Source organism: Echinops telfairi, unplaced genomic scaffold (assembly GCF_000313985.2).
Source record: "Echinops telfairi isolate 266 unplaced genomic scaffold, ASM31398v2 ScPeMD7_60;HRSCAF=208, whole genome shotgun sequence".
NCBI lineage: Eukaryota > Metazoa > Chordata > Mammalia > Afrosoricida > Tenrecidae > Echinops > Echinops telfairi.
The window spans coordinates 27,558,625-27,577,007 of NW_022103958.1; the positions used below are offsets into that span (position 1 = coordinate 27,558,625).

The 18,383-nt window shown below is 37.8% G+C and overlaps 1 protein-coding gene across 3 annotated transcripts in view; it reads right to left on the minus strand.

The window, feature by feature from the left end:
* Nucleotides 1-18,383, minus strand: part of LUZP2 (leucine zipper protein 2) — a 598,898-nt gene that overhangs the window by 314,726 nt on the left and 265,789 nt on the right. For 2 of the 3 annotated variants that reach the window (XM_045291093.1, XM_045291092.1), the window contains exons 2-4: nt 16,724-16,841; nt 10,299-10,369; nt 4,450-4,531 (exon numbers count right to left, since the gene is read on the minus strand). In XM_045291093.1, coding sequence (XP_045147028.1) covers nt 4,450-4,531; nt 10,299-10,369; nt 16,724-16,841 — 271 coding nt within the window. The remainder of the gene's footprint in view (nt 1-4,449; nt 4,532-10,298; nt 10,370-16,723; nt 16,842-18,383) is intronic. The other variant, XM_004708247.2, reaches the window with a different exon arrangement.

Genomic DNA, 18,383 nt, shown 5'->3' on the forward strand with positions numbered 1-18,383 from the left:
GATGTACAAATGCGCTTTACACAATTGATGTGTGTATGGATTGGGATAACAGTTGTATGAGCCCCTAATAAAATGTTTAAAAAAATAAAAAATTAAAATAAAATCATGAAAGTTGTGCATCGGGGTTGTATCTTTTTGATATACTTATTTAATCTCTATACTGAGGAGATAATCTGAGAATTTGTACTATCTGAAGGAGAATGAGCCATTAGGAATGGAAGAAAGCTTGAGAACAGCCTGCAATATACTGATGTCACAATCTTGTCTATTGAAACTAAGGATGTCTTGAAGCCCTTGCTGATAAATATCCTTAACTACAACCTGCAGTGTGGGTTACAACTCAATGTAAAGAAAGCCAAAATGCTTGTAACTATACCAATAGATGGCATCATGATCAACAGGGGAAACATTAAATGTGCCAGTGACTTTGTATTAGATTGTGTTCTCCAGAAAAATAGACCAGTGATTCTGGTCTATCTATGTACATAGAAATAAATTTATATCAAGAAATGGCTCACACAGATGTAGAAGTGGTAAGTCCAGCCCAGTTCAAGTCTGTGAGTCAGATGTAAGCTGAAGACTTCTGACTCTGTAGCTACCGTGGGTAGTGAACAGGATTCAAGAAGATGAAACCAGGAGACCAAAGGCTGGTGCCTACTAAGCTGAATAAACCTGAGATTGGCTGAATGAATCCACCATCAGCAGTAAGCTGATGGCTCCTGGAGTCAGCAGGACAGATAACAGGAGATCGACAAACCTGATAAACTATCCAAATCTAGCAGGAGACAGGAGCTAGTGTATAAAGGCCCAAAGGAACTCACTGCCATCAAGTGAGGGCTGATTCATAGCTACACCTCTTTGGATCTCCTAGACTGTGACTGTTTACAGGAGTAGAAAGCCCAGTCTTTCTTCCAAAGTGCTGCTAGTAGTTTCAAACTGCCTACCATGACAATTGCAGCTTACACACACTGTCCATCCATACTAAGATTAGGCCACACTGTGAATGAAACCTCACTCAATTGTATTAACACTGTGATCAGAGTAAGGAAGTCTATGAATCCTCTCAGTGTTATTGAATGACACTTTCTCCACCACAGCTTGGCTGCTTCAGAGAAGATCCCATCCCCGAGCTGCCCAGACTATGCTAGGTCATGTCATGAGAGAACTCTGGCGTACTCAAATTGACACAAAACCTGTCACATTTTTCATTTGCTTTCATACACATTCAGAGAAGCAGCAGTAAAGAAACCGAAACAAAATTATTGCATTGGGTAAATATGCTGCACAAGTCTCTTGAAAGGGTTGAAGAAGAAGGATAACACTCTGAGAACTAGAGTGCACCTGATTGTGGTATTTCTCAATTACCTCATAAGCCGGGGAGAAATGAATATTGAAAAAGGAAGATCAAGGGAGAATATATTCATTTGAATTATTGTGCTAATGAAAAATATTGAAAATATTATTGACTGCTATAATAAACAATTCTCTTGGGAAAAAAGTAAAGCCAGAATAATCCTTGGAAGTAAGGATGGCTAGATTTTGTCTCCCCTATTGTTGACATGCTATTAGAAGAGATTAAGCATGACTATGATTATGAGGATGCTGCAAGTCCAAACAATGTGTCCTTCTGCTGGGCATAGGGGACTAATACACATTCCTACCCATATTATTTCCTACTGTCAGACATTTCAACCTTGGCTTTTGTTCTTTCAAAATGTCTACCTTTCAGTTCCTTGGATGTTAGCTGCATGTTTTTATAAATATGGGATTCATTATGGGTTCATACCTAATTTGCCTTGGCTCCTCTATCTATTAACTTTATAAATACAAGTTAAGGACAAATAGACTCTGATTTTTTTTCAGAAAATAAAATTTTAACTCTATAAATAATGTGAGAATCTGAGAAAAATATATATGAACCCTTCTGCTATGCTTTATATTTTATAGACAGGCAATTGAAAATTTCAAGTCAAATCTAGTATATCAAGGCAGATATGATATTACAATCAAGGCTACATATAAGGCTGGGATACTGATGCTGAAAACTTGTCTATTCTAGTAAGTAACATCTGGTTTCCAACGACCCAGATAGTAGGATGCATTTCAGTACACAGTCGATGTTGGCACAGGACAGAAAAGGAGAAACAACATGCATATCCTTACAGGTGAGCAAACCTGATAACAGCAAATCCATTAACAGGAAGCAATCACAGCCCTCAGGAAGTCAGCAATCCTTATTAGAAAGCTTGTCCCCAGGAAGCAAGTGTCTAAGATAACAGACATGGCTGAATTTCAGAAGCATAACTCCATACCTTAATAAAGGCTGCTAAAGGAAATCTTGAAATAGGAAGACAGGCTGCCAATTCATACCTGGGTCTCAAGCAATTTACTTCTATGGAAATTATGGCCAAGGAAACAAGATAAAAGGTCCAGGCCCCATAAATGATGCCTAAGGTAGGTACAATGTCTGGAGAACAAAGAAGTCCAGTTTTCAAGTGTGTTGTTAAGTACTGTGTTAGTCTGGGGAGACTAGAGAAATAAATCCATACAAACTTATATGTGCACAAGAGAGAGTTTTATATAAAGAGTAATTGTACATTAAGAAAATATCCCAACCCAGTCCAGTCCAAGCCTATAAGTCCGATATGAGCCCATATGTCCGATACCGATCCATAAAGTCCTCTTTGGATTCACAAAACACATGCAATAATGCCGAATGCAGGATGATTACAGGCCAAGGGGTAGAAAGTCTTTGGATCTGGTGGTGGTGTAAGCATTTCAGTGTGGGCTGGGGTCTCCACATAGCTTCTCTAGCTAAGGGCTCTAGCATAGTTCCATGTGTCTTGTCAGTAGAGTGTCTTCCAGGGAGTGAGAGGAGAGAGAGTCTCTCCCTCCTCCAAGGAGGAAAATCAGGATTTCCCAGAATCCTCAGGGGAAGGCCATGCCCACACTGAGGCCTCATTGGCTTTATCTTGGCTAGATTCCACCCTTACACTCTTAATCCTCAAATTGACACTGGATTATGTAACTACCATAGACTAACCCTTGTCAATTTGACACTTTCACATAACTCTTTAGTCACATATAATTTTCAAACAAACAATAATAAATCATATCTGTACCTAACAGGATAAAACTTAAAGGTATATAATGCAATATGTCATCCTCATTTAAACATAACATTCTATAATTGAACAAAACAAAAAATATCCTGTGCCAAACAACTGCAGTTAAGTAACACCTACATCTCAATCCTATAATCCTATGAGTATATTCCCTTATCTATGAAAGTTTGTAAGTCAATCACTTCATGTTTTATTCCTCCATTTTGAGTATCCAATTTCTATACTGGCCACTTAAATCAACCCAATGCTCAACATGAAGAATCTTCATTCCTGTTGGAACTTTGTGAAATCCACATCCATAAGCAAAGTCAAAAGTCAGGACACCCTGTCCTGTCCGAAAAGCCTGTTCATCAGTTTACAGGCTCAAATAGCTTATCTTCATCTAGTCAGGTTCTGGTCAACACAAAGTGGGCTGCCTCACTTAGCCCCATCAGGGTGCCCATTGGTTACTTTGTCTTTAGACCATGACCCCATCACAACTTTTCAATAGGTCTAGCCCCCTTGAACTTCAGACCAATCAACCTATTCTTGTCTTCTCCTCGAGTTCCTGTAAACCAGGTACATGGGTGTCAGTGGCCAGACTCAACCTGTCTCTTCATTGCTGCATTTCTCCCACTTCCACTCAACGAGTGGATTCAGGTGGTCACCTAGCAAACATTTCAGCTTTCCCACAGGCTTCCTTTAAACTTCAGTCCTAGAAAGGAGTTTTCTTCATGGTTCCAGATTTTTCTTCCAGCTTCTGGCAAAGACCACTAGTTCAAACTTCAAATTCCAAAGAGTTCCTTTTTTGTTCAATCTGTCAATCTTACCCACAGGCAAGTCTCTTGGGATGCATATGTCCTGAGCACTCCAAAGTACTGGGTGGGGCTTATCTCTTCAGAGCCTTTTAAAGGTCAAATTTTAATGTCTCAAAGCAAGTGGACATACAAGCTCTTTATTTTCAAACTCCCCAATAAACATTTCTATAAATCCTTATATCCATAATAATAAGCAGAAGAAATAAATATAAACAAAGTAGAATCAGATACTAAACTCAATTCTTAAAACAGTCAAGTTCCTAGCTCACTGATATTTCACCTTGGTTTCTCATTCAGAAAATCAGAGTCAAGCATTAAAAGACCTTCAAGAATTAAATTCAGCATTTCTCTTGCCAGGGATGCTGATTGAGTTGGCTTTTTGTTTTGTTTTGTCTTTCAGCTCATGGAGACTCAAATTTCTTATATTGTGTTTTTATTTTTCAGGTGTGCTTATTCTATCACGTTTGAAAAAAGAAAGTAGCATTTCACAGACCTAAAAGCAAAAGCACAGAGAGAAGCACACTTACAGTAGCCTGGTGTTTTTCTGCTTTCTCAGATGTCTCTTTTAGTTGATTTTGAAGGGCCTCCTGAAGAGACTTCATTTCTTCTCTAGTTTAAAGAAAACAAACAGAAAGAAAGACATAATTTTGTTATTTCATCTGTACAGTAGGGATTGAGGTTTTGATTTTCTACCAACATTTAGGAAACAGATAAATAGAATTCTATAGAGCCACTATCAAGCATATAACCAATAAATACTGAAACTGATAATGAATGTCTATTTTCCCTTGTAAATTCTAAAAGCAAGCTGAGTTTAACAGAAATCACCTTGCTAATGGCACTGAGGAGAGTCAACTGTGTAAATTATCTGTGAGCTATATAAACTGTTAGATAAAGTCAATATCCTAATTTGAGTTGCAAAGCTACATTCACTAGCAGCATGCCAGACTACAAAAAGCCTGTGAGAAAAAATGACTCAACATGGCTGACTGGTTAAAATTACTATTCCCTTTCAATATCCTAAGTAGATTGTTTCTAAAAAATTGTGTTTTTAGGGATCATTTATAAACCCTATCAATTTTTAAAAAAACAAAATGAAAATAGATGCATTTCGCCCTGTAAATTTGACTCGTGTGTTAGCAGCTACATACACATTTTCATATACACAAATGTATATGTTTGGGCCGGGTCTGGACCTGGAGGCCCCCACATCCCCTCTGGCTTCTCAGGAAGATGAAAGTTCACAACCCCCATTCCCAGCCTCTCCAGGAAATGGATAACTTATTGAACTATGCAACTCCTGCCCCAGCACCACAGGTAGCTTTTTACCTTCCCTGGTTGATCTGTGTAGCCACTTCCCTCAGCACTTACAAGATGACCTCCCATGGACAGCATCAGACTTAAGGCCCTGCAGCTGCAAGCAATAAAGCAATAAAGACCCACCCCCTTCTGTTAACATATACTTCCTTAGCTCAGACCCCATATAACTCCCACCACCTTTCCAACAAGACATGAGTTCCCTGACCTAACTCATTGGGTCTCAGAATTGCCTGGGGGCTCAATAAAATCTTTCTCAACTCCACATTCCTGGCTAAATTCTATCTCTGTTCTGCACCTCCTCTCCAACCTCAGTATATATGTGTGCATCTGTATACCTACACATATTGTATCTCAAGCTCATCAGTAACTATGAGTGATGGATAAACTTGACAAAAGTAGAAATATGCATATTTACTAACAGTCAAGGCTTTACTAATTTATGGCAAACCATATTATCTTTCTGTGGCCTGATTAAATCATGTAACCCAGAACTCCAAATGATCAGAAATTAGATAAGGTTTTGTGCATGTATGAGTGCGTGTGTGTGTGTGTGTGTGTGTGTGTGTGTGTGTGTGTGTGTAAATACTGGGTAGAGGAATAAATTATCTTAAAGCAACAGAAACACCACCAACACTTGCTCTAGTCTTAACACCACTGTGATAGGAAGGTTTACTGTGTTAACCTGGTCAATGAATGCATGTGGGATTAACTGAAGGGCAGACAGATAAATGGCTCAGTGAACCTCACCCTTCTTGTCTCTTGCTTTTTCATCATCGGACCAGTGTGCGGCTGCCTTGCTTGTTCTTCGCCTCAATTTGCAAGCTATACTACCTGTGTGACACGTAACCCATGGACTGTGTCGCTGTAACTTGAGGTTCCTTCAAGACCTCCTTCGCCAAGCTACTGGAATTTACATCTCTTAAACTAGGGATTGTTGGACCCTGTCATCTGGTTAACTGTTGGTGACCTGCCTTGCTGTTTGCTGCCTGTGCCTGGATAGCCTGAATTGCTCTACAGAGGACTACCCAGAGGCCCTCCAGACTTGAAGGACTGCCAGTGTCTCACAACTGTCTCCCAGGAATGAGTTGTATTGAGCCATTTGTACTGCTTTATAGATTAATTAACCGTTTATTTCTTATGTTATCTATATCTTTATATAATTATTAGTGTGCTGGTTTTCTTTCTGTAGAGAACCCTGTCTATCATAACCACTGAGCCTAGTTTAACTCTTCCAATAGGACACCGAAGGACTAGCTCAGGAGCTTAGGCAAGTAATGCAAATTTCTCAGACTCCGTTTCCTTGTCTATAGAACTGCCACAATGATAAATCTACGTCAAAGATTTGTGATTATAAAGCAAATGCAGGAAAGCACATAGCATGATGGGTGAAAAATAATAGCTTAATATCATTTCGGTGATTAACTTTTCCACCAACAGCCACTTTAGGCCCCTCTGTTTATTATTTGCCTACATTTCCTAAACAACTACAAGCTGCTCTGTCACCCACAGGGAGTTAATGAGATGCCCACATTTCTGACTCCAGAAACTCTTAATTGCTACACGTCTCAATTTCAAGCATATACATGAGATCATGTAAAGTTAATGGAATCAAGTTGAACTTTTTTTACAAAGCAAAATACAATTGGAACATATTAAAGAATAATTACAGATCCTTTAGCTTTAGGATGGTTTACTGCTTGGTTAGCCAAAGCTTATCATAACAAATTTTTGCTTATAATGGATTTTTTGCTTCAACTTTTATTACTGCCTCAACAAGAATTAATTTCTTAGACTTATTTCATAGATCAGCAATAAAAATCCAGGCCTCCATGATCATTGCTTATATTTTCCACAGAGAGCACTGTGACATAATGTAAAATAAAATAGCAATCGCTGCATGTAGACAGGCTCACCATGTGAAAGCACTTGCTAAGTCTCACATTGCTGGTGCCCTATTGCAGATAGAAAACCCATGTCTACAGAGGTGGTGCAATGTCATGCCCACCCAAGCCGCAATTCTAGAGCCTATCTTCTCAAACTACAAAGAGTCACTGCCCGGGCTCAATTAGTGTCCCTCTTTCCTGGCAATTTCTGTTTCTCTCCCTGCATGATTCTAGAAGGTAAATCCATATCCATTGAGCTCATTTACAGTGCTAGTGTCCATTAAACAGGGACACTAGTTACCTGCCTCCTGGTGAGAGTCCTAAGTGGGCTTTCCCAATAGCTAACTTGAGGCCGTCAATGGGACAGGGGCATCAGAACACACGAACGAAGGATAATGTTTATGGACAGCTCCTTCAGACCAAGTATGGTAATGTGAATCCAAAGGGCATTAGTGAGAGTTAGATATATGGCCCCTTGAAATTGACAACACATTGCATGCCTTAAGATACAGCTAATCCTTCCAAATTTCTAATCAATTAATACTTTTCACATCCTATGAATATATTTTCTGTTTTTGCCTCTTCACTGACATCCAGTTTTGGAAATGAGATATTGATTCTTCTTCACACTGAAAATACACCTGATTTTTATATTTCTATTTCTAAATAAACAGCAAAATTTCATATAGCAAATATTACATCACTAAGTCATCACCAATTGTTAGAAAGTATTGAGCCTTTATTGTGATTTTAATTACGTAATATGTTATATATTTTAAACAAATTTTCTAACTTTACAAAATATTTTGAAATCACAACATCAAAACACTTAGAAACAAAATATTTCATGGGAAAAATAAAATTAAAAGAAAATGGAAATTTTTCATAAACTTTTAAAAACTTCCCAGTGTTTGCTTCATTTAGTTCTTTCATTTAAATATTTGTTCAATCTACTGGATAGTTCATATGCTATGCCCAAAGTCTCAATGATATTATTTATTTTTTAATTAGTTTATCCAAAATTTCTCTCATTGACTTGAGTCTTTCGTGTGTCAAGTAGGAAAAGCCATATTTAATTCAAGAAAATATCAGCAAACTATAAAAATATTTTTTTTCTTAGCTATCTCATGGAAAAGCCTGCTTCCTCATCTGCAATGCTCTTTGGATGCAGAAAGCCTGGAACAGTATTCTTTCCTTTTATTCCCTGGTTCTGGTTATGGTGATGTTACTGTTCCCATTTATAGACCCTCTTTTCTCATGCAGCCAAGGGGCTTTGCTTTCTACTCTGCACACAGGGGAAGAATAATTACCTTAAAATGCTGCTTTTGTTATATCATTCTCCTACAGTGCTACCTTAAATGTACTCTCAGTTGCTTACTTAAATGTGTCCAATTTGTCCAACATTTAATATTTTTTTTACATCTGCTTCCACCTTAGGCATCTGGGTTCACTGTCTGATCTTCCGGACTCATTGTCTGTTCAATCTCCACAGCCCCTCGTTGCGGTCATATGTACAGCACAGAGGTCATGTCCATCTTGATGCTTTTGTTGACCCTCCTTTCCCAACAGGAAATGCTCTCTCTGAGGCAGTCACCTTCAGTGTTCTTTGGTGTCCTCTAGGTAGACATTTCTATTCAGTGTCATGTATAGTTACTCATCACTCTCAGAGAGCCAAAGAACTTGTTTTATAGTTATAGGTGTGTTAAAAGGTGTATTTCAGACTTATGGAGTCCTTTATAATGATGCACTTCAGAAAACATATTTTCAGATCAGCATTCATATTTACCCCACATTGTTTTAATATTTTACTTTGAAGACACTTATGCTAAAAAAATTAAAAACTGTACATTTGAAATATAATAACCAACAAAACCCTGAAGTTTTAACACAGCTTGCTAGCTTAATGCAAATGTATGTCAGGAAGAGGGTCCTGGTCGAGACGTGAAGCCAGGGAAAAGCTGTAGGGCACTGAGAAGGGACTTAGAATCAACTGCACAAAGCATCGTGCCTGTGGACTTTCTAAGCATCTTCACTTGTAATAATTCTGCTACTCTGAAAGTTGTGACTAAGTGTAAAACCTAAATTTCAATTAACATACATCTCAGCAGCTCCAACAATAATACACTATCTCTAAAAAGGGGAATTCATAATATCTAAGTTATACATTAAGCATACTGCCCACAAGGTGGGTGGTTCAAACCTACCAGCTCCTCTGCTGGAGAAACATGAGTCTCTCTGCACCTGTAAATGTTGGAGACTCAAAATTTCTATTTGGGCTCTTCACGATGAGTTGTAATAAATGCAGTGACAGTGAGTTTGCTTCTGATTTTTTTTTTTGTGAGAATTCAACAAGACAACGTATATAAATCATCCATTTGAATCTCCAATAAATGCCTAACATATTTTCTTGTTTCTTCCTTAAATTGTCTTGGCTTCATATTCCTTTTTGCTTTGACAAGTAACTTCAAAATCATATGGTCCTTTATAAAGTGTAGAACACTATTTTATAATACATTGCTCTCAAAAATAGACTAAAATAAAAATAAAACCACAAACACTATTATATTAGGTCTACATATGTGAGTAATAAAATTACATATTCTTTACTACAATCATCACCATGATCAAGTTTGATTCCATTAATAAAGAGTTACTTAAAATGCCTTTCAATAAGCAGATTTATCCAGGGATATTTTACTGTTAAATAGAGTTAAAACACTGTTGATCTTTAACATTCAAATTGTGATTATATATATAAAGTATCAGCAACAGCAGGGCATATTAGAGATACATAACCTCAAGCTCCACTTCAAATCTAGAGTATGAAAATATATATTTGGACAAGACCTCTAAATGAATAATAAGCACATTCAAATATGGGAAGCTCTGTTTCAGAATAACTAGTATGTTAAACACATTCTGAAACTTCACTAGGATTTATTTATTGTAAAGTTATGAACTTAATTATCTACTTACTTCCCCGTTGCTGGTAAAGGATAGAAAGCATAAACGAATGCTTTATGTGACGTTAAAGAACCAAAAGTGCATCACTCCTTTTAACTGTTGCCCTTGATCATGGCCTCACTGTCTGAAGTTCATTACAAAGAGTAGAGGGAAAAATGAAATCATACCACAAGCCATTCTGGATAGTTGAGGAGAAAACACAGTCTTACCTTTGTTTCTGGCCTAATTCCAGGAGCTTCTGGACATCCGTTTTAGAGGATTGCTCATCGTTTTTCAAAGACTGACAAAAAAGCCAGAGAAAGGGAGATCTTATTTAAGTGATGAACAGAAGCTTGATTTACTTTTTTCTCAAAAAGTAAATCCAGACAGTCTATCTACACCCTGCAAAAAGAAAGCACAAATAGCCACCCTATTTCTCATGGTTCTAAAGAGACACAGAGGGATTTATGGCACCATCCAGTGCATGGGTTACCCCATGAGATAAAGAGCAGAAGCCGAGTCTCAATTTTTAGAGTTTCGATGGAGAAGAAATAACATTCCAAATATCTGCTGTCTCTATAAGAGAATATAAAATGTATCCTCTTATCCTCTTTAGAAGTTTTATTGTATTCTCTGGATGCATGTTAATCTAGCTCCAATTTTGCTTCTAAAATTAAAGGGAACATAAAAATCTTCTCCACATAAGCCTGAAAATGATAATTAAATTTCTAATTAGTCAAAAGCCTAGATGTATTTGGTCTAGTCTTTTTAGTGTTTATGATTAATTCATTAGAACAAACAGAAAAAATAGGGCCATGTAAATTTCAACTGCACAGGGTACTAAGGGGAAATCATAGTGCCAGCGTCATTAGTCATAAACCATGTCAGCATTCATAAACCATGGATTAAAGAAGGAAAACTGAGTTATGTTGCACAAGTGAAATTGTACCATTTATACTCATTATATTATTCAGCTCCAATTTATACTCCTATTTATACCTATTAAATTATTTAACTAAGTAGCCACCTGTTTTTCTTGTTTTAAAATTTGAAGCTGAGAGGCACAAAGAGCAGCTACGGCAGTAGAGGCTGGTGGCATCAGAAGGACAAATACTTTCTCCACTTCCCATCTTTAAAAAACCTCTCATGAATGACATGAATACCTGTTGTGCCTGCACTCACAATATTCAGTCTAATGTTACAAACAGACTATTCTAATGAACCGTATCAGCATATTAGAGATGGGCAATTCATCTAACTGCTCAGATTAGCTGCTGAAGAGGAACCTTGATGATGAAAAGAAATATGATTATTATTAGCAAACAGTTGCTAAAAGATGCTCTGCCTGTGTGCAAAGGTTTTATTTTGTTTTTACAGTGAATAGACAGAAAGTAGTAAACTTTAGGAAACAAAATTCTGGAACATAAAAATTTGTATTAAGATTATATGCCCTTGGATGAGTAATAAAACTTATTCTTAGACTTCTTCATATTAAAAAAGCAGGGAAATTTGGAAGTGCCTACCTCTTAAAATTATTGGAAAAAGTCAAAGGAGATAATATATAACTGAAATAATTTATTTAAAAATTTATTAAAAGTTTGCTGTTCAACAAATGCTGGAGAGGGTATAGAGAAATTGCAAATCTCATACACTACTGGTGGGGATGCAAATATGTACAACCACTGTGGAAAGCGATAGAGTGTTTCATGAAGCAACAGGGAATAGAAATATCAAATGACCCAGTAATACTTCTATTGTGCATATACTCCAAAGAATTAAAAGACAGGATAAGAACAGACATATGCACTCCCATGGCCTTTGAAACACTGTTCAAAATAGCAAGAAGCTAGAAACAGCCCAAAGGCCCATGAGTTGAAGAATAAAGAAATTCTGGTAAATATATGCAATAGAATACTATGCATGCCTAAAATCAAAACAAAATGAAACAAACAAAGAAAAAGGCCTGCAATGAAACCATGAAACAGCTCACCATGTGGGGGGACCTTGAAGTCATTATGGTGAGGGCAGTTAGTCAAGCCCCAAAGGACAAATGTTGTGTGAGTCCACTACTATATGGACACAAACTAAGGCAAAACAGGTTTCTGTTTCCAGGTTTTCTAATCTGGTCTCCCAAACAATGAGGTAGTGTGCTTTTCTTGTTCCCATAAGCCATATATAATCCCCTTATTTGAGCATCTTAACAACTAGCTCAAGAGAGGTGGCCTCCCTCCGGATGATGGAGAAGGAAAAAAATCCATCAATCCCTGCCATACAGCAGTGTTCTAAAGCCATCGCAAACAGACATTCCAACAAGAGGAATGAGTCAAGATGAACAGCAGCCATGTCTGTATCAGAGAATTAACATTACCCTCTTAGACCCTAAAGGGAACACATGCCTGTTATTGTGTTTTGAACTTGGCATTTTTGACATAGTTTCTATGTGCCAGAGCCTCGTATTGATCTCTCAGAGCTGCGTATGTTTTCAAATTGCTGACCTTGCTGTTTGCTGTCCAAAACATAACCAAAATTCTACCAGGTCCCCTCCCAAGGGGTATAAGGAAGAAGAAAATGTTGCTAATGATTCCAGATAATGATTCCACAACCTTTTGTTAATATTATAGAATTATTGAATTGTATAATACACAAATTATATCTGAACAAAATGATCTAAAATTGCTGTTCAGGTATTAGCCACATATCATATCTGGGATATTTTGAGTGAAATAAATATATAAAACTCAGGTTACAGTCCTCAAAAAGTTTATAATTAAAAGCATGAGATATAGAAATGAGTAAGGCAGATACACAAGTGGGAGACAGCAAGAAGCATTCCATTACAAGAGTGATATCCCGGGATGTGGTTTTTCCAGGATAATTATCTTAGTTTTTAAGGATCATTTAATAGATACATTCTATTTATTAAGGATACCTTAATAAATCATACTACACTATACTATAATATACTCTTTTTTTTTTAGATACCATCTGTGGCAGTTATATAATCTGTCAATTTTCAAAGGGGTGGAGTCCAGCCTTTCAATCAGGTCACAGCTTGATGACCTCATTTGGAGGCTTGAAGGAGATAAATAGCTCACTGGAGGCCAGATACACTCTGCTGCACATGCCTGCTTACAAGATCCATGGAGCCTAGCTGATGGCAGCCTGAGCCCTGGAGCTGGAGGAGCTACGTGGAGACCCAGGCCATTGCTGAGGTGCTTCCACCGCCACTGGAGCCACAAGACTTCCCACCCACTGGCTTGATATCTTCCTGTATTCAGTGTCATTGCATGTGTTGCATGAGTCTGAAGAGGAATTTACAATATGGATTATTATCAGACTTATGGACTTGATGTGGACCTGCCTTGTATGTTTTCTTAATGTACAATTGCTCTTTGATATAAAGTTCTCTTTTACACACATAGGGATGTATCAATTTGTTTTTCTATTCAACTGTAACACACCAACTCATGCAGGTACTGTATAGATAGAGATGAACATATCTTGCATGAAAGATCTATTGAGAAAAATATGTAAAATGGGCTATAGAGTTAGTAAATTATAAATTTGAAAATTGGGGTTGCTATTTATTAGATAATGATAAATAATAAAAATAAATTATTGTCCTCATCTAATACAGAAGTTCTCAACTCACAACCCCTTTGGGGGTTGAACGACCCTTTTGCAGGGTTTGCTCTATTTATAACAGTAGCAAAATGACAGTGATGAAGTAGCAATGGATATAATTTTATAGTTAGGGGTCATCACAACATGAGGAACTGCATTAAAGGGTCACGGCATTAGGGAAGGTTGAGAACCACTGATCTAAAGATTTTTTTCCCCCCAAAATTATAGTGAATTTATTGCCAAGACCTCTTTAAAATGTTGAAAAGCCAAGAGGTTACTTTGAGGACGAAGGTGTGCCTGACCCAATCCTTGGTATTTTCAAATGGCTTCATATGCATATGAAAGTTGAACATTGAATCAGGAAGATCAACGAAAACTTGGTGGATTTGAGCTATGGTGTTGGTGAAGATATTGAAAGTGTCATTGACTCCCAAAAGAATAAATAGATCTGTCTTGCCAAAAGTATAGCCAGTATGCTCCTTAGAGGCAAGGAGGGTGAGACTTGGTCTCATGTGCTTTGGGCATGTTATCAAGAGAGACCAGTCTCTGGAGAAGGACATTCTGTTTGGTCAAGAGAAGGGGCAGTGAAACAGGAAGGCCTTCCACAAGATTAAGTTGACACAGTGGCGGCGTGAGTGGGCTTTACCAGGAGAACAGATTTTGAGGATGCCCCAGGACCAGGCGATGATTTGTTCAGTTGTACACAGGTTTGCAACGAATGTCCAGTCGAAGACACCTCACAACAATGTTATATAAATATATGATTTTCAGTGATCCTTATAGCCGATTCGAGATGTATTTCCTGATTTGTTGCTGTTGTCAATGTTTCATGAATATGCTTTTCTTATCTCCATCATATGCTCTTTAATCCTGCACTGTCATCATCTTGCTACTTGTCTCTGTTCCCTTGGAATGTGAGAGTTGGTTTTTTTTATTGGCCTCATTCTCAAACTGGAACACAACTTCTGGCATAAGAGATCGGACTTTAAATTCAAATCACAGTTTCCCCCCTCAAATTATCTTACTGTTTATGGTTGCTTAACTTTCCTATCACTCAGCCTTCTTGCCTATAGGAGACTAATAAAAACATGACGGTGCCCTGGGGAAAAATAACTAGAAATTGTAGGATGAGTCTTTAATAGAAGACTTTGGCCATGTTCCCTTAGCTGTCATGATTACTGGCACCATCAGCAGTGAAGGAGGAGCACAATGAAAGTACAAGGAGTGAAACGCAGGCTGTGGAGCTAGGTTGTTGCCATTTAAATTCTGATGGTGGAATTAAAGGCGCCCCTGGTGGTGCAGTGGTTACAAATTGGGCTGCTATCTGTAAAGTCAGCAGTTCGAAACCACTAGCAACTCAGCGGGAGAAAGACGAGGCTTTCTATTTCCATACACAGAGTCTCAGAAGCCCCCAGTGGCATTGCTATGGTTGGGCACCAACTCGATGGCAGTCAATTTGGCTTGGCTTGACTGGGGATTATAGCGTGTGCTCCCCTGTCTTAACCCATGTGAATGGGAGCTTGCTTGAGGAAATGGGCTTCTACTCTGTAGATGTTACGTGGAAGAGGTGAGTCCAACTCTTAATTCCTTCTGAACAATGTTACAAAAAAAAGGAGGACAGCTATGGAAACAAAACCATATAGTCTGAGGGGGACAGCTCCCAGGTTACCAGGAAGACAGATGCATCTACACACAGCAAATGAATGACAGGGTTATGAATAGCCAGCAGAATTTATGAAGGCCTGATATAGTTTACTGTCAAAGCCCCCCCGCAAAAAACACATATGACCTGAGACCCTGATTTGAGGGAATACAATTTTTGATCATTCAGGTACCCTTTGACAGTGCTTCAGTCATAGACTCTATACACATATCCTCCATTCTTTGATATCATATTAGGATAGCCCTGAAGGATCCCTGATGGCCTGTGGATTAGATATTGGACACCTCACCACAAGACAGGTGGTTCAAACCGCCGGTCCCTCCACTAGAGAAGAAGAAGGCTGCCTGCTGCCCTAAAGATTTACATTCTTAGAAACCCTGTGTAAAGCCACAGTGAACAAGTGAATTTCAGTTTCTTCTTACTTTAAGAAACTAGGAAGATTTGTGACATTCAGGAATAACTGATTCAGTAGCTAAAACATGAAAAATAATAATATTATTCATTTGGTAAATATATTATGAAAATTAAATTAGAAAATACATGCAAAGTTGTGAGCACAGAGCACACCAAAAACCACACTCATCTGGCATCCACTCAACTGTGACTGGTGGTAACCCTGTAGGACAGGGCAGAACTGCCCTGAGGGGTTTCTGAGACTGGGAATCTCTATAGGCACAGAAAGCTCCGCATCGGTCCCCTGTGGAGCACCTGATGGTTTTGAACTGGTTTCAAACAGCTGAACTCACAAAGAGGAGCCCACAGCATAACCATAACGCCACCAGAGATGCTTCCAGTCAATACATGCCATGTCTCAGTTCCATGTTAAAACAACTCATCTATTTTCAACCTAGCGTATCGTTTACAGATCTTCTCTTTGATTTCCCCCTCCTTTTGATGGAGAGTTCACTAAATCTGAATGCATTACCACTGCTGCCCTGCCATTTTCTGAGGCATTTACCCATTCAGTCGTGAGGTTTATTAAAGAATCTTCAGAATTATCCTGAAGGGAATTTAAAATTCTTTTCTGGAGATGATTCCCAAATTCATTTAACACTTGGCCATAATTAACTTTCATCATTTTATAATATGAAAAGCAGAGGTCAAATTGATCTCAGAAGCTGTGAGGAAACGATGGCTTTGCCAGGCACACAATTTCCTCTCTTGTATTTGCAAACCGCATATTCCCAGACTGCATTTCAAATGACATTTCCTCTCAAAGCTCATATAATAATAAATAATAACTGCTATGGTTGGATCAAGACATATATTCAAAACTATTTTCAAATGCAGAAGTCTTTCCATGTTAATCCACTGAGGCAAATCGAGTGACTTGTCCTTTGCTGCTGGGAAAATCAGTTTCCATCTCACCTGAAGGTTCACTTTAATCCCATCGAGCTCTCTTGATGTCTTTGTCAGCTGCCGGAGGATGGAGCTTCGCTCCTTAAACACTTCTTTCAGCTGCTTTGCCAGCTCTTCGTAGTCCTGTCTAACAGAAGAAAAGGCATGAGAGACCCCCACGCATTCATCCTCTCCACAGAAGACATCGTCCTTTTGTCCGAAGCCTCAAGCTTTAGTTAAATTTCTATAACTGGAAGCCTAATTACTAGGATATTGCTTGTTACTCTTTCTTCTAAGCAGACAATTATAAAAGAGAACAGTTTTGTAACAAAAGTTTGTATCACAATCAGCATTATCTAAGCTCCAGAAAGACACCAGATGATTGATTACCAGAACTTTCTTTACCGTAGTCTTGAAAAACAGAAATGTCCATGACAGTATCCTGCTTTATGTAATGTGAAAGCAAGCAATATTGTCTAGACTAAACTATCTCAGAGTTCTAGGCTTTAGCATTCAAAGAACAAACCTCGGGATATCATATGACCAGAGAGGAGGTCGCTTACCCTGGTTAGTACTGCCAGAAACCCATTGAAAGGCACTTTCTTTCACTTATTCAATCTGAGACTCTACCACAATGGTAAAGAGATAGAGTAACAAGACCTATGTGAGAATAAGTCAGTAAATTCAGGGAATTTAAACAGTTTTTAATAACTATGAATGAAAGACATTTTACCCCCTTCACACAGATAATCATGTGGACAAGCATGTAATCACACACACAGAGCCTCCCCCCACCGCATTTTTTTTCATATTGCAATCGCACAACTTTAAAATGATGGATGTTCTAATTTAAAAATTGAAATTACAAAATTATGTAGTTAATCATAATGCTGTTTTTCTAGCTTAGTCAAATATTGGACCCAGACCTTAAAAGAGAAAGTCATAGGAAAAGAATTGGATTTTTCCTAACAGTATTGTTGGTATATAAGTCATGTATCATACAATTCAGTAGTTCAATCACTTCAAAAACATCTGTATAATTGTAACGACAGTTTTAGAACATTTTCTCCAGTTCTTTAATGTAATTAACTACCATTTGTAGGGAAATAGCTCAAACCTTCTGTATTTTAGTTTATTCTTCTATAGCATGCAATCATAACACTAACCTCACCCAGATCTTCATAAATATTGAGGGGTGAATTATTATGTAAAACCCTGAACCGTTTGTAATTAATTTCAATAAAATATATAATTCATAATAATCAAACTTTTCTATACTTCACAGCCTATCTGAAACATGTGTTTTAATATAAACCAATAAAGCAAATATTTCAATAGTTATACTGGTGGTAAGCAGGTATTTTCTCTATAGGTGTGTATTATAATTCTTCACTTTTGTCTATTTTTAAAATATAGGTCTATATTATTTTTGCACACTTGTTTCAAGTAAATTGAATGATTTAACTCAGAAGGAAAACAAATCTGTATGTTCTGGCCTGATAATTTTTCCTGATATAGTTATCAATCAATCATCAAACAGATACTACCAAGTATCTAGTCTATTGTGACGCATAGTGACCCGATAAAGGACAAGGTAGAACTGCACCTGTGGGTTTTGGAGACTGTACATTTTTATAAACAGATTCCCTTTTGTTCTCACAGTGCAGTCAAATAATGATGGCAAGGCACA